Source organism: Palaemon carinicauda, chromosome 20, assembly GCF_036898095.1.
Source record: "Palaemon carinicauda isolate YSFRI2023 chromosome 20, ASM3689809v2, whole genome shotgun sequence".
Classification (NCBI taxonomy): Eukaryota; Metazoa; Arthropoda; class Malacostraca; order Decapoda; family Palaemonidae; genus Palaemon; species Palaemon carinicauda.
The window spans coordinates 54,826,659-54,842,898 of NC_090744.1; the positions used below are offsets into that span (position 1 = coordinate 54,826,659).

The window sequence follows — 16,240 nt, forward strand, 5'->3', positions numbered from 1 at the left end:
TGGAGCTCCAGCATTATTGGGAACACGCTCATATTTATTACAAAGGTGAAAGAAAAGGCTCCATCAGTAATATTTACATATTGCTTCATACATTGCCAGGCTTTGGAAGCAAAAACACTACCCTCGAAATTCCAGAAACATCTCAATATCATGATCAAATTGTGAACCACATAAAGCATAGTGCTCTCAACACACGACTGTTTACGAAGTTGTGTCAAGATTTGGAAACAGAGCATGAGACACTGTTTTTCCACACTAATGTGCGCTGGCTGTCAAAGGGTAACATGTTGGGACGCTTGTACGAGCCTCGAGAAGAGGTAGCACTGTTTTTCGAAATTGAACAAAATGAGTACCTTGCCACCTTTAATTCAGAAGAGATAGGTTTTCCTTTGCATACCTTGCTGATATTTTTTTAGCTTTAAATGTATTGAACCGACAGTTACAAGGAAAAAATACTACTATGACTCCTCACTCCAATGCAATTCGAACATTCCTTGGCAAGCTGCAGCTGTGGAGATGTAGCATCTAGAATAGTGGTTCTCAAACTTTTTCATGAGCGACCCTATTTGAAACATTTCATTCCTTCGCGACCCAGAGTAAAGTGAAGAGAAAGAAAACATGCAATGATATATACACTTTATTTTGGAAAAAAAATAATGTGTACAGCTTTTCATTCACAAAACTAAACTAGTGGGATTTATGGCACTGCTTTTCCTTTTCACAAAACTAAACGAAAAGGATTCATGGCACTGCTTTTCGTTCCCAAAACTATATTAATAGAATCCATGGCACTGCTTTTAATTCACAAAACTAAATTAATAGAATCTATGGCACTGCTTTTAATTCACAAAACTAAATTAATAGAATCTATGGCACTGCTTTTAATTCACAAAGCTAAATTAATAGAATTCATGGCACTGTTTTTCATCCACAAAACTAAATTAATGGGATCCATGGTGCTGCTTCTCGTTTACCAGTTTGCCAAATCGTGGAATCATTGTCGTAAGGCTGCATCTCATATCATGCTCGGGGTTAAGCTTGTTCCTCGACTTATTTTTCATATGAGTCAGAGCAGAGAAACCTTGCTCGCAAAGGTATGTTGTTACAAATGGGAGCAACACTTTCACCGCCTCAACTCCTACTATAGACTTCTCTTTCTTTACCTGAATCCAGAATTCAGAATGAGATACTTCCTTGAAGAGGTCCTTCAACAAATGTTCATTTTGAACCTCAATAAGTTGCTCTGAGAGTCCTCGAACGCTTTCTGGCAGGTCTTCAACATTTATGTTGAAAGGATTTCTCACCCACGACTGGGTTCGAATGTGTTCTTCTGGAATTCGTCTGTCAAACTCTGCCATCAACTCAGTCAAGTGTGGTACAATAAAAATTTTGGCATCATTCTGAGATGTCTCCTCCCACATCTATAGAAATTCTGCCACACTAGGAAAAGCTGCAAATTTCCCTCGCTTCACGTTGCTTAACCACAGTTTTAGCTTGCATTTGAAAGAAGACAGATTTTCTGCAACTCCAGCAATTGTCTGGTTGCGGCCTTGCATGCTGATATTCAGATTGTTGAGTGCAACAAAAATGTCATTGAGATACCCCACTTGTAGGAGCCACATCTTGTTCGCCAATTTGTTCACTTAGCCGCATTTCTTTTCAATCAGGAATATTTCCAACTCATCCCGAAGATCCAGTAGTCGTCGTAGTAATTTTCCTCTTGAAAGCCATCTGATGTTTGAGTGGAAGAGGAGATGCCTGTGTTCTGCGTCGAAATCGGCACATAACTGCTCGAACAACCGAGTATTCAGTGCACTAGTTTTGATGTAGTTGACAATTTGAACTGCTTCGTTCATCACTTCGTTCAGTCCAGGTGACAGGTGTCGACCAACCAGATTTTCACGATGTAGCAGGCAATGCAGAACGTTAACCATGGGATTAACTTTTTTTACAAGTGCTGTGAAGCCTTTTCGTGCCCCAAGCATCGCTGGTGCTCCATCAGAACAAATGCTGAAGCAGTTTGTCCATGAAAGTTCTTCCTCTTTCAAGAACTGGTCAACCATTTGAAAAATATCTTCTCCTGTAATGGTTGTTGGCAATGCACGACAAAAGAGAAACTCCTCTTCCAGATCTACTGGCCCCTCATACTTAACATAAACTAACAGTTGGGCGTTATCACTTACGTCTGTTGACTCGTCTAGCTGCAAGCTAAAGGCTCCCTTGGCCTTGATGCGATCTACTACTTGGTGTTTGATATCAAGTGACATGTCCACTATTCTCCTGTGCACAGTGTCATTTGACAACGGGATAATTTCCAGTTTTCTTGCTACGTCTTCTCCACACACCGTTTTTACCATGTCAATGGCTGCAGGCTTGACGAGATCTTCTCTAATAGTGTGGGGCGCTTTTTTGTTTGAAATTCTCCATGCAACCTTATATGATGCCAATGTGGCTTGCTTCAAAGCCACTACTGCTGGATTGTCAGGTGTCTCGAACCTTTGTCGTTTCAGAGTAGCTTCTTTTTTTTCAAAAAAAGCTCTCTCTTGGAGAGCATGTTGAGGGTGCTTTGAAGTCAGATGTCTTTTCAACTTATTAGATTTCAGCGACTCATTTGACAGAACTCCGCAGCAGATAACACACTGAGGCTTGATGATTCCATGATCAACGATGTTTGTGAATCCGAAGTCTAGGAAGGCATCCTTGTATGATCGTTTTGCCATTCTGAAAATAACAAAAACAGACTCTGTAATTTACAAATGGTATGTAAAAAGAGACAGACACAGACAAAAACAGAGAGAGATAGACACAGACAAAAACAGACAGAGAGAGACAGACACAGACAAAAACAGACAGAGAGACAAAAACAGACAGAGAGAGACGAAAACAGACACAGACAGACAGTCAGACACAGACAGACAGACACAGACTTGCAATGTTTTCATCTCTTGCCATTGTAACCCGGGCGAAGCCGGGTATCCCTGCTAGTTATTATTATTATTTAGTGAATATAGTAAGTAGTATATGAAACAAGATATTATATAATTATACAACACACACACACACACACACTCTACTCACACAAATGACTGCAAACGGCATAACCTCCCTCGCCTGCGGTCGGTGGAAAATAGACACCGCGCGCGAGCATACACGGGCCCACTGCCAGTCCAACATACGCGTTTGATACAGGAGTCTTTCCTGTCAGACACCATTACATGGGGCCCAGGAGGAGGGAGGTGGGGGGAAGATGAACATACATAACAAAAGTAATTTGTGGTTAAAGAAGAATAATTCAATTAAGCAACTGAAATACACTGAAACACTGAAAGCATGATAATGTTCCTGTGTCCCTGCGACCCATCAAAATTGATCTCGCGACCCAACTTTGGGTCGCGACCCATAGTTTGAGAACCACTGATCTAGAAGAACACATCATCCTTTCCTCGTTTGAATGAAATCTTAACTGAGATGAGCTTGTGTCAGCCTTAAAACCAAGATCGAAGATCACCTTCAAGACTGGAAAATGAGTTTCAACGTTATTTCCCTAACATCGGTGAGAGGAGTTTTGTATTCAGTCTTGCCAGGGACCCCTTTTTCCTGGAAGTTGATGATGCTCCAGAAGACTTACAAGAGCAGTTCCTAGTACTGAAGTTTAATTCTGTGGCAAAAGATGATTTTACCTCTCTTAGTATGGAAAAATTTTGGACAAAATATCTTTCAGTTTACCAGAAAATCAGTCAGCGAATCCTGCAAGTGATTGTCCCCTTTTCGTCTACTTACCTTTGTGAAGCAGGGTTCTCAGCATTAGTTGGAATCAAAACGAAGAAAAGAAATAAGCTTGATGTGTGGCAAGTGATCTCCGATGTGCATTGAGCCAAACACCACCGAAAATTCCCCGACTAGTTGGTCAAAAGAACCTGTATCACCCATCCCACTGATGAGTAGCACTAAGACAAAAAGGCCACTTGCTATAATACACTTTTTCTATATTACAAATAGTTAAAATAGTAATAGTTAAAATAAAAAAAAATAGTAATTATGATGTCCTTGTTTTACAATACTACATATATATGGATAAATTAATCACCAAGGAGGATGTGTAATATTATTTGATGTGGTCATGATCCATGAATGATTCTATTAGGAGTAAAATTTATGTTTATTTTTGCAGTAATTAGTATTTTTTCTAGTATTTTCCTATCCATGAATGACTGTAATATGTATAATGCTAAAACCGTTTGAAAAAAAAGATTAAGATAAAGTTCTGTTTCATCATAATATATTTATTTTACACATTTTCTATGAACAATGTTTATTTTATTGATATATAGTACAGTGCATTCCTATAAAAAATCAACAGCAATGAAATAAAAATCTATCATTCATCCATACACTCGCATAACGAATGAAGTTTATTAGCATACAAATCGAGACCTATCGTTTATGAAAACAATACATACATACATACGGTACTTCTAGTTTGGCAAAAATTTCAAGGGTGGGGAGGGGGTCATGGGATCTATGCTTAATGCAAAAGGCGGGTGCAAGGCAAAAAAGTTTAAGAACCACTGCTCGAAGGCTAATACCTTGTCTAATGATCGCTCAAATGGTACTGCCTAGCCCTCAGCAAGCAGGATCCAATGTTGCTGTCACTCTACAAAAAGGCTGATATTGTTAGGTTTTGTGGAATTCTCCACTCTGATGGAAATATACTGTCAAACACATCACCTTATGAGACTAGGGACACGCCACGCTTAACAGTGATCGTGCCCTCCTTTTATGAAACTCATATTACTCTTAAAAGGGTCATTTACCTCAATGTATAAAACACATATTTTGCATACAACGGTTATGACACTGTTCTCACACACATTTGCTGGTATTAGGCACACAACCGTAAAAATAGGCAGGTCTCCAATCATCTCCAGAGCCTAATCCTACTTACCTAATGAGTTATATCAGCTTACTATCTTATTAGTGGGAAAGTATGTTTCCCCCTCAAACTTTCTTTCTCTCGTGCTTGCATTCCCTATGACTCCCCCTTGACCCTCATTTAGGATGAAACTGATGATGAGGTTGACATTCTTACAATATTTTCAAACCCTCTACCTGACCAATCATTTGAATCAAGGACTGGGTAAACTGCTGATACATTGGTGTTGTCTGAACATGTCAACAAAATTTCTGGTACAATTTTCACAAAATTGGAATACACCTAATATGCATATATTAGGTACAATGAAAACTGTAAATTTGGTCTGATTTACATTAATTACACGAAAAGGACCGATAAATTTGATTAAAACTTATGCTCTTTATCCAGAAGTCCCTTAAATTATGTTCGGTCACCTATTTCAATGACATATGGTTGAAGTTAGTATCATCGATTATAACTTTGAATATTCCCGTATTGGGCTATCTTTAGAAACTTAACGGTTACCGCAAATGCCAGTTTGTTAGTATTAGCGACATGAGTTCGAAAATCATCGATGTTATATGCAGGATTAGCAGTTATCTGACATGTTATATACAGGAAGTTTTTCCATTTTGAAGAAAACATCATATGGTTGATTCAGATCTTGGACAAAAACTATGTGACTGGAAGTATCGTTAATACTCTCATCATAGCCGGTATTTGAAACAAATTTTGCTGTTGAAAACTTATCCGACCAAATAGTAGGATTGTCTGCTGCTAAGTATTCAGGCATACTGATAAGTACTCAATTCTTTGATTTTACTAATCTATAGGAACTAAGCCAAGAGGCATGAATTGGAGAATTCTGAATTCCATGCAACTCAGATATGTGTCTGATTATCTAGGTATAGGCTCAAGGGGGCTTTGACTACTTTGTGTGCCGACTTATCTATTATATGCTGAATGACCGTACATGTAGTTCGCACATCTCTTCATCTCTTCCTACGACTATTGAAGTAAAGGGCCTTTGTTAGGTCTCGCCACTTATCTCTATCTTAATCTTTTAATTCATTATTTTTCCATTTATCATCTACTGCATGCTTCATACTCGTCAGATATGTAGGCCTAGGCCATCCTGTCCTTATAATGCCTTGTGGAGCCCAGTTAAACGTTTCCTGAAAAAAATATCTCTTGGAGAGTGTAAAGAGCATGCCAAAACTATCTCCATGTAACACTTACTATAATGTCATCCACATAAGGCAATCGGGTAGTCTCTTTTTTAGTTTTATTTGTAATCCTGTCATGTCTTCTAACTCCAAATATTTTTTTGAGGGCTTTCTTCTCAAATCTACTAAATATGTTGTAAATTGCTTCCTTCTCATACCACGACTCATGTCTATACGGTAACAGAGATCTAACTAAACTGATATATAGCCTCATTTTCATATGCGAATTCAAAAGATTTTATTTCAAGATTTTACTTAACGGAGCTATTGTCTGGGTTGCTTTTTGTCAATCCTTCAATACTTCAATAATTCTATATCATTAATCTTTTCTCCTTCCAAGGATATTTCATCTTCCATTGGATATTCCGTTCTCATAAAATCTGTCTCTCTTCTTTTTATCTTAAGCCCAAGCTCCTTTGATATTTCATGCAATCTGGTAAACAAGCGTTGCAAATCTTATAGTATTCTACTAATAAGGAAATAATCGTCAGCATACTCAAGGTAAAACAAAATATCCTATTACCAACCCAGTGCAATCCTTTTCCACCTTACCTAACTGTTCTACGCATTACAAAATCCATAAGGAGGATACTCAACATATGTAACAACACATTCCCTCGGGGTAATCTACTGTTCACTGGAAATTCATTTGATAGCACTCCACTAAAATTACCTTTGCACTATGTTCATGACCAGACTTAATCAAATTTACCTAATTCCATCACAAGGCAGGACTCGTCATCATCCCGTGCACACTATCAAAAGCTTTTTCATAGTCCACAAATGCCATTAATGTGGATTTCTTTATTCTATTCATTTCTGTACATGTCTCAAAAAGAAATTTGATCAGTACAACATCTACCTTTTCTAAATCCTGCTTGGTCATCTCCTACCTTTTCATCTTTAGTCACTTTAAAATGAGCATAATATATATTTTCATGAAATTTGACGTAGGTGTGATCCCTCTGTTATTATTGGTATCGCTCTGGTCTCCTCATATTGTAATTTTCACCAACACTCCTAACTCTCATTCATCAGGTTTTGCCCCTTCATGCCACATTATACGGAATAATCTTGTAAGTATTAAGGGAGTCACTTCATTTTCTGCCACTATCCTCTCAACAGTTATTCCATCGAATCTCCTGAGAATTTTAATGATAGCTGTAATTTCAGACATGGGTACATCAAGGTCTTCAGCAGCTTCGGGTATACAAATCAGGTTATTCCCTTCATATTTCTTGTATATGATCTCACTATAGAGTTCTATCCAACATTGCATTGCTTCATCCTCTGTTGTTATAATAAATAAGTCTCTTTTTTATGGGTATACAATATGCTTCTTCTTCTTTGCCCTTATAGATATTTCATTCATAATCCTATGAGCAAGTCATTTTTTTGTCTTTTCTTTTAACTTCACTATCAATATTGGAATACTTAACAAGCTCTAAAATTTGTTATTTTCATTACTTCACGGAAATTTTCAGTAATCAATATCTGTTTTTGTCTCCTTTTTATAACACCCCACGTATCATTTGATATCAAACGTTTTCTCCTTGTAACTGCAAGTCCCAAAAACTTCACTACTAACTGACTGATATGTTTGTAACCCTTTCGGTACGAGGCGACGGTCCCAGGAATTGTGACTCGGATTTATATTTTTTACCCTGTAATTCCATGTTTAATTTGTATATTTGCATTTTTATTTTGTTACTGCTTAATGATTATGTAATAATTCCACGACAGATAACCTTTGAAATATAAAAACTATTCAATAAGATATTTCACTTTTTAAAGAAATATTCTAAAATATATGTATCCTTTGACATAAAATCTGTACAATGATCTATAATAACAAGACATGCGGTAAAGAAACACGTCTTCTGGATGAGAGAGAGAGAGAGAGAGAGAGAGAGAGAGAGAGAGAGAGAGAGAGAGAGAGAGAGAGAGAGAGAGAGAGAGAGAGAGAGAGAGAACTAGGCCTACAGAAATGAAGAGGGAAATATTGGACAAACAACTCAGATATATGTCTGAAAATCTAGAGAAAGGCTCTAAGGGCTTTGGCTTTTTTGTCTGCCGCCTTATATATTAAAGGCTGCACAAACGTACATCTAGTTTGCGCAACTCGTCGTCTACTCCCACGACAATTGAAGTAAAAGGTCTCTGTTAGATTTTGCTAGTTGTCTCTATCATGAGCTATAATTCAATATTTTTCCATTCATCATCTACTTCACGCTTCATAGTTCTCAGCCATGTAGGCCTGAATCTTCCAATTAGTGTAATGCCAGGCGGAGCCTAGGTAAACATTTTCTGAACTAATCTCTCTTTTTGAGTGTGAAGATCAGGCCCAGACCATTTTCATCTAACCCTCATCATCATGTCATCCACATATGACAATCATTTTTCTTTTTTTAACTCCTAGTATTCTTTTTAAGGTCATGTAATCAAATCTACTAAAGTTGTTTTACGACAACGACAACGTATATCCATATGGTAACATAGATCTCACTACACTGATATATAGCCTGATCAACATATGTAAATTTAGGCGGTTTGATTCCAAAACTGTACTTAATCAAGCCATGGTTTCAGTTGCTTTTTTTTCAATATTTCAATAAACTTCAGCCCTAATGACCCTGTGCTGGGAATCCTACTTCCTATTTGCTTCAATGATTCTACATAATTAATCTTTTCTTCTTCCAAGGATATATCATCTTCCATTGCATATTACATTCTCATCATCTCTGTATTTCTTCCTTTTATCTTAAACTCAACCTCATGTGATAATTTATGCATTCTGATAAGCAAGCATTGCATATTCTGTGGTGTTCTACTAATAAAGACATAATCATCAGCTTACTCAGACTCAAAAAATTTCCTATTACCAATCCAGCACAATCCTCTTCCACCTTCCCAACTGTTCTACGCATTACAAAATCCATGAGGAGTATACTCAATGTAGATGAGAATACATTCACTTGTAGTACTCCACTGTTCTCTGGAAATTCATTTGATAAGACTCTACTAACTTTAACTTTGCACAATGTTCATGATGACACTTAATCAAATTTACATATTGAGGAGTAATTCCATAATAACGCTGAACTCTACATAAATGGCACGTGCAAATTATATAAAGCTTTTTCATAGTCCACAAATGCCATCGAAGGGGGATCTCTATATTCCACAACTTCTACCTTTTCTGAATCCTGCTTGGTTATTTCTCATCTTTTCATCAATCTCTCTCTCTAGTCCCTTTAGAATGAGCATACTATATATTTGCATGCCATTTGACAAAGGTGTGATGCCTTTGTAATTATTGAAATCACTGTGGTTCCCTGTTAAAGATAAAGTTAAAGTTAAAGTTGTTTGGTTTCAGTTCCAGTTTCATCAAAATAGATAATCACCAGAACGTCAGCCGGGCAACCCCAACACCCCACTGTGGTGGCTAACCATAACAGTGGCCTCCACAGTAAACAGCTTAAACTTACAGTCCTGGGCAGGGATCGATCTACTGCTATGAAAATGCTAGGCGAACGCGACACCACTGTACTAGCCAAGAGGCTAGTATCTCCATTTTCACCAACACTCCTAACTTGCATTCATCAGGTTTTGCCTATTTATGCCACATTATACATAAAAACCTTGTAAGTACTCAGGATGTTTTGGGGATATGTCACAAAAAAAAAAAAAAACCTTAGTAAATCTTACAGACATAAGTTCCACAACACAAACTTTCCCCTTATTCAATTGATTAAGGCAGTCAATATCGTCACCATCCGAAGTGCAATCAAAACCATCTTAGTATACCGTACCCGTCGTCAACTTTTTTATCTGTTATCCAATCCAAGTCTTTACACAGTCTACATCGTCAACACTTATATCAATCACGGCAATCACAGCAGGAGAGAGTGGCCATAGATGTCTTCCATGAGAATGGTAAGAAAAGGTAGGAAGCACGGTTCTGCAAATAAAACAGAGAAAAATACGGACATTCCTAGCTAACTAAACTGTCGCACTTTAATCAAAAATAAATAATAAACTGTTTAATTATGATTCACCAACACGCCTAGCAAAGGTAAGTAAAATTGTAAAATAAATAAACACTTCCAAGCTGGTAAAAAACTTTAAATGATGAATCTAACATTCAGTCACAGAACTGCCTCTGGCTGCAGTCAAATGAAAAAAAAAATGTATTTGCTCAAGACATTCATCACTTTCTTAAACTAACTAAAAATATAAACTAACAACCTCAATTATGCCAACAGTCTTTCTCACAACAAATAACCATTACATTAACTCTCTCTCTCTCTCTCTCTCTCTCTCTCTCTCTCTCTCTCTCTCTCTCTCTCTCTCTCTCTCTCTCTGAGGATTTGGCCAAAAAAAATAAATAAATAAATAATCCTCAACAGGGTCACTTCATTTTCTGTCACAATCCTCTCAAAACTTATTCCATCGTACCTCCTTAGAATTTTAATCATAGCTTCAATTTCAGACACACTGAATTCAACTATGGGTATACCAAGGTCTTCATCAGCTTCAGTTATAGAAATCAAGTTATTCCCTTCGTATCTCTTATTCCTAACCTCACTATCGTGTTCCATTAAAACGTTGCATTTCTTCATCCTGTGTTGTTATAATATATAAGTCTCTCTTTTTTTATGCGTATATAGTATGCTTCTCCATCTTAGCCACCATAGAGATTTCACTCATAATCCTATGAGCAATTCTTACACCAAAGTAACTCGCTGAATTCATAACTTTTTTCAGCTTCATCTGCTTTCCTGTTTAAATTTTCTCACTAGTCATTCTTGGCTTATCTTTTAACTTCACCATCAATGCTTAAATACTCATGCTCTACCTTTAAATTTTCATACTTCACCGAAAACTTTCAACAATAAATTTCTGTCCTTTTCTCCATTTTACAGTATCCAACGTATCATTTGATATCAAATGCTTTCTCCTGGTAACTACACGTCCCAAAACTTCACTACCAAGTGACTGATATGTTTTTAACCCCTTCGGTACGAGGCACCGGGCCCCGCTCAGTAGCTGTGTACTAGAATTGTGACTCGGATATATATACTTTAACCTATAATTGTTTGTTTAATTTGTATATTTTCCTTTTTATTTTGTTACTGCTGAGTGACTATGTTGTACCAACCGTGTTTCACACAATTGTACATAATTCCTTTTTTATATATTATGCTTGTATCTTCGCTCTTCCCTCGCACTAAAACGAACATGAAAATTCATGTCTGGTTTTTCCTCTTTAATATTGTCTCTCTTGTGAACTTGTTATGTCCTGTTGCCTTGAGGTTTTGTATATAAGGAGAATGTTCTACAAAAATATAACTCAGTCGTTTCCAACCTGCCTTTGAGTTCACAGCCTTACTCGGCGCCGTCACATTGGTGATCCCGGAAGTCAACTCGCTCCCACTGCCTTCCACCCCCACCTCCCTCGCCCCTCCATCGTTGGTACTATGACGGAGACGGACTCTACTACAGTAGTTGGCGATGCGGCCGCCCCATTGAAACTTTCACCGTTCGCCAGCGGAGAAGCATTTGCTTGGTTTCAACGTGCTGAAGTCCACTTTCGTATCAGGGGCGTGACTCACTCAACCACCAAAGCGGATTATGTTCTCGCGGCGATACCCGAGGACACCTTCCCAGAAATATCCGACTGGCTTTGTGAACAAGGAGACACCCCAATAGCGTATGACGCCCTCAAAACATACCTTCTGCAGCAGTACTCGCCGTCGCCAGCCGCCCGTATAGCAAAGCTTTTTCAGCTCTCGCAACAACCGTTGGGGGACCAAAGGGCTTCGCTTGCCCTCAGGGAAATGACCAGTATCGCTCGCCTTCAACCTGCCGCAGACGGCTCTCCTCGTGAGGTGAACCTACTTCGTGCCCTTTGGATACGCCGTTTACCCGAACCTGTACGCGCTGCCATACCCGATGTCGATAGTTTACCCATAAAGGACTTGATGACCAAAGCCAACGCCGTTATGGACAGCCACTTCAAGACCTCCATCAACGCCTCCACCCCTGACGACGAGAAAGCCTATTCAACATCAATCGAAGCTGACATGAGTGCCGTAGGACATACACGCCTACCCCGTGACGGGCCGAAGCGGCGACAAAGACTCCCACCACCCACCAATCGCTCGCGCCCCAACGAACGACTTCTACAGCCACTTACTACCTCCCATCCGCCGCAGTTTTGCTACTACCACTTCAGATTCGGGGCAACCGCGAAGAAATGTGCCAAAGACTGTCAGTGGCCAAAAAACGTGTAAGTAGGCCATCACTTGTGGCGGTGGCCTCCCATGTTTCTAATCTTTTCTTTTTACAGGATGCAGGAACGGGCGTGCGATTTTTGGTGGACACGGGTGTTTGTCGTTCTCTTTTGCCAAGGAAACTCTTCAAGGCACAACGTAGTCTGTCTACATCTGCCAACTTAGGGGACCTCCCTTTCTGTGTGTTATGTGGACGACATACTTGTGTTCCCCTCCTCAAAAGAGGAACACCTCCGTCACCTGCGCATCGTGCTCGACCGCCTGCAACAAAACGGCCTTGTAGTCCGGTATGACAAGTGTACCTTTGGCGCCAACGAAGTGTCGTTCTTAGGGCACCGTATCACTCCTGAAGGAGTCCATCCCCTCCCTGAGAAGGTAGCAGCCGTTCAGAATTTCCCCGCGCCTTCGACCGTCAAAGCTCTGCAGGAATTTTTGGGCATGATCAACTATTATCACCGTTTTCTCCCAGCCATTGCCGCCACTCTTGCTCCCCTCTACGCCTCCCTCAAGGGCAAGCCAAAGGACCTGAAGTGGGGTCCCCTTCAAGAAGCAGCCTTCTGCAATGCAAAGAAGGCCCTATCAACTACTGCGGCTCTCACTTGTCCTATCCCACATGCCCCTCTCCTTCTCTCCACCGATGCCAACGACGTCGCTATTGGTGCAGTACTCGAGCAGGTGGTCAAAGGCTTGCCCCGCCCATTGGCCTTCTTCAGCAGAAAACTGTCCAAGGCGGAATCGGGCTATTCTACCTCCGATCGAGAATTGCTGGCGGTGCACTTGGCTGTCCGTCACTTTCGCCATTTCTTAGAAAGTAAGCCCTTCGTCATTCGCACAGACCCCATGCCTCTGGTGCACGCCTTCACTCGACAGTCTGACGCCTGGTCCGCCCGTCAACGCCGACATCTCTCCGCCGTGGCTGAATACAATTGCACCCTCCAATACATCCCTGGGAAAATGAATCCCGTTGCCGATGCCCTGTCAAGAAACACGTTGGCTGCCATTCAACTGGGATTGGATTACAACGCCCTGGCTGAAGCCCAACGGCAGGATCCAGAGTATCAAGCTTGTAGGACATCCTGCACATCCCTCCGTTGGGAAGATTTTCCAACACCACCCTCCTCTCTGACGTCAGTACTGGTAGACCGCGACCTTGGATTCCTGCTCCCGTGCGCCAACAGGTGTTTGATTTCATCCACGGCCTTTCACATCCCTCTTGCCGTTCTACTGCACAGCTGCTGAAGGCAAAGTTCATTTGGCACGGCATTTCTAAGGATGCCAAGGATTGGGTCCGCACCTGTACTTCTTGCCAAACTTCCAAAGTACATCGATACACGGATTCAGGAGTGGGCACCTTTCCTACACCTCAGCGTCGTTTTGCACACATTCATGTCGACGTTTTAGGCCCACTACCCACATCACAAGGACATCGTTACCTGTTTACCGTCATCGACCGCTCCACTCGTTGGCCTGAAGCCATTCCCATGGAAACTGCAATGTACATCTGCCTTACTCTCTGGATGGATTTCAAGATTCGGTATCCCTGAGCATATTACTTCTGACAGGGGAACCACCTTCCCCTCTCAATTCTGGACGTCATTAGCGAATCTCCTGGGCATCACCCTACATCAGACAACGGCCTACAACCCCGCTGCCAATGGAGTGGTTGAACGTTTTCATCGCATCCTCAAAGCAGCTTTGATGTCCCGCTGCAAGGATTGCAACTGGTTTACTCAGCTTCCCTGGGTCCTCCTGGGACTAAGGACCACTCCTAAAGATGCCCTCGAGGTCTCGGCAGCTGAAATGGTGTATGGCGACCCGTTGGTCGTCCCTGCCGAATTTTTTCCTTCTACAACCTCCTCCGACGATCTCCAGCGCATACGTTACGTCGTGGGAAAATTTACTCCGTGCCGCCAGACTTACAAGCCCCCAGCGAAGCAACACATACCAACGGACTTGCACTATGCAACGCACGTCTTCCTGCGCAACGACACTAGCAAGCCACCACTAACGCCCCCTTACATGGGCCCTTTCCTTGTGATCCGACGCAGTCCGAAAACATTCCTCCTAAACATTCGGGGCAAAGAAGACTAGGTCTCCATTGATCGTCTAAAACCTGCTTATCTTCTGCCAGTTCGCCTCTCTAGATCAGGGCGCCCTATTTAACATGTACAGTATGTCATTTTTAGGGGGGGAGCCATGTACCAACCGTGTTTCACACAATTGTACATAATTCCTTTTGTATATATTATGCTTGTATCTTCGCTCTTCCCTCGCACTAAAACGAACATGAAAAGTCATGTCTGGTTTTTCCTCTGTAACATTGTCTGTCTTGTGATCTTGTTATGTCCTGTTGCCTTGAGGTTTTGTATATAAGGAGAATGTTCTACAATAAAATAACTCAGTCGTTTCCAACCTGCCTTTGAGTTCACAGCCTTACTCGGCGCCGTCACAATGTAATGACTCCACAACAGATAACCTTCGAAAAATAAATACTGGATCTATTATTACAGTATGGGCACACTACGGATGACTTCTAGTCCTTATGCAGCCTGACTATTTGGGTCCGACCATTCACTTTCTTCCTTCCATTCATAAATAAGTACGCAATATTCCACGATAGATAGCCTTTGAACTATAGATAAAGAAATAGCAATGGAATATTTAACATTTGAATATAATGTTAAAAAATATCTGTCTCTTTTGGCATAAAATCTAAGATAATCTATAATTACAAGACATGCGATAAAGAAACATCTACAGTATATTTATGAGAGAGAGAGAGAGAGAGAGAGAGAGAGAGAGAGAGAGAGAGAGAGAGAGAGAGACCATATAATTTTGTTTTTATATAATTTTCTCTAAACAATTGTAGAGGACGGTTTTTATGTGTAAAAAGAAAAAAAAACTTTTTACTCGTTGAAGTGATTTTGTTATTCTGTAATAATTTCATAATACAAAGCCATCGATCACCTGTGGAGGAACCATTGAATACCTTTTTTCGGCAGCGAGTACAACTTTTATTTGCCCTTTGTCCCCCAACACATTGAGTGTAACTAGTTGAGACCCCTTCTGGGTCATCTCTTCAGTTCTAACATTGACAACACCACACCATTATACACTTTACGGATCCAGTTCTGAACTTTATCAAAGTCACGTAGCATGGTTGGAGATCCCCGGGGTGAAGGCAGTAAGGTTCTAATGATGCCAGAAGCACATGTTTTCTTTACTTTAAAGTAAGAATTACTTATTCCACGAACAGTTGATTCATTGAGTTTAGAATCAAGTTGAACATGAAATTTCCGTCTAGTCGACCGGGAAAAATTACCTCCGGGGAGTACGGCACGTTCTGAGAATCCACAGATACAATAATGCTCTGGTATACTTCCATCAGGACGACATGGCTTGAGCCCAAAAAACGGATTTTGAGCGAAGCGAAAAATCTATTTTTGGGTGAGATGGCTATGTCGTCCTGATGGACCCGCCCTTCCCTTTCTAAGAAAGAGCTGTAAGACCCCTCCCTACATACAGTATCTGTAGCACCTCGTGTACGCTACAAGGAATACAGATGGCGCCAGGATTGGCGCCAGGCACGCTTACGAAACGGGAGATAGGGAGCCTTGGGAGCGGCTCCCCCTTTTTCTTTCCCGATTTCGTTTCTTGCCAATTGACCCCTGCGATACGTAATCTCTGTTCGGGGTGCAGATTGCCATGTGGCGTGTAAAGAATACGTCCTCTGATATGTCGCGATATCCCTTTTACGAGGGATATTCGCTCCAGGAGTTAGAATTCTGGTACCTTAAGGTAAA

At 40.6% G+C, this 16,240-nt stretch overlaps 1 protein-coding gene across 1 annotated transcript; it reads right to left on the minus strand.

The window, feature by feature from the left end:
- Positions 1-1,643: 1,643 nt before the first annotated feature.
- On the minus strand, positions 1,644-2,720 carry LOC137659810 (SCAN domain-containing protein 3-like). Its single transcript, XM_068394606.1, has one exon. It carries the CDS (start codon positions 2,718-2,720, stop codon positions 1,644-1,646), a length of 1,077 nt encoding a protein of 358 aa, XP_068250707.1.
- Positions 2,721-16,240: the final 13,520 nt, after the last annotated feature.

Coding starts and splice junctions, on each gene's coding strand:
- LOC137659810 (XM_068394606.1), bottom strand. CDS start 2,720: ATGGCAAAACGATCATACAAGGATGCCTTCCTAGACTTCGGATTCACA.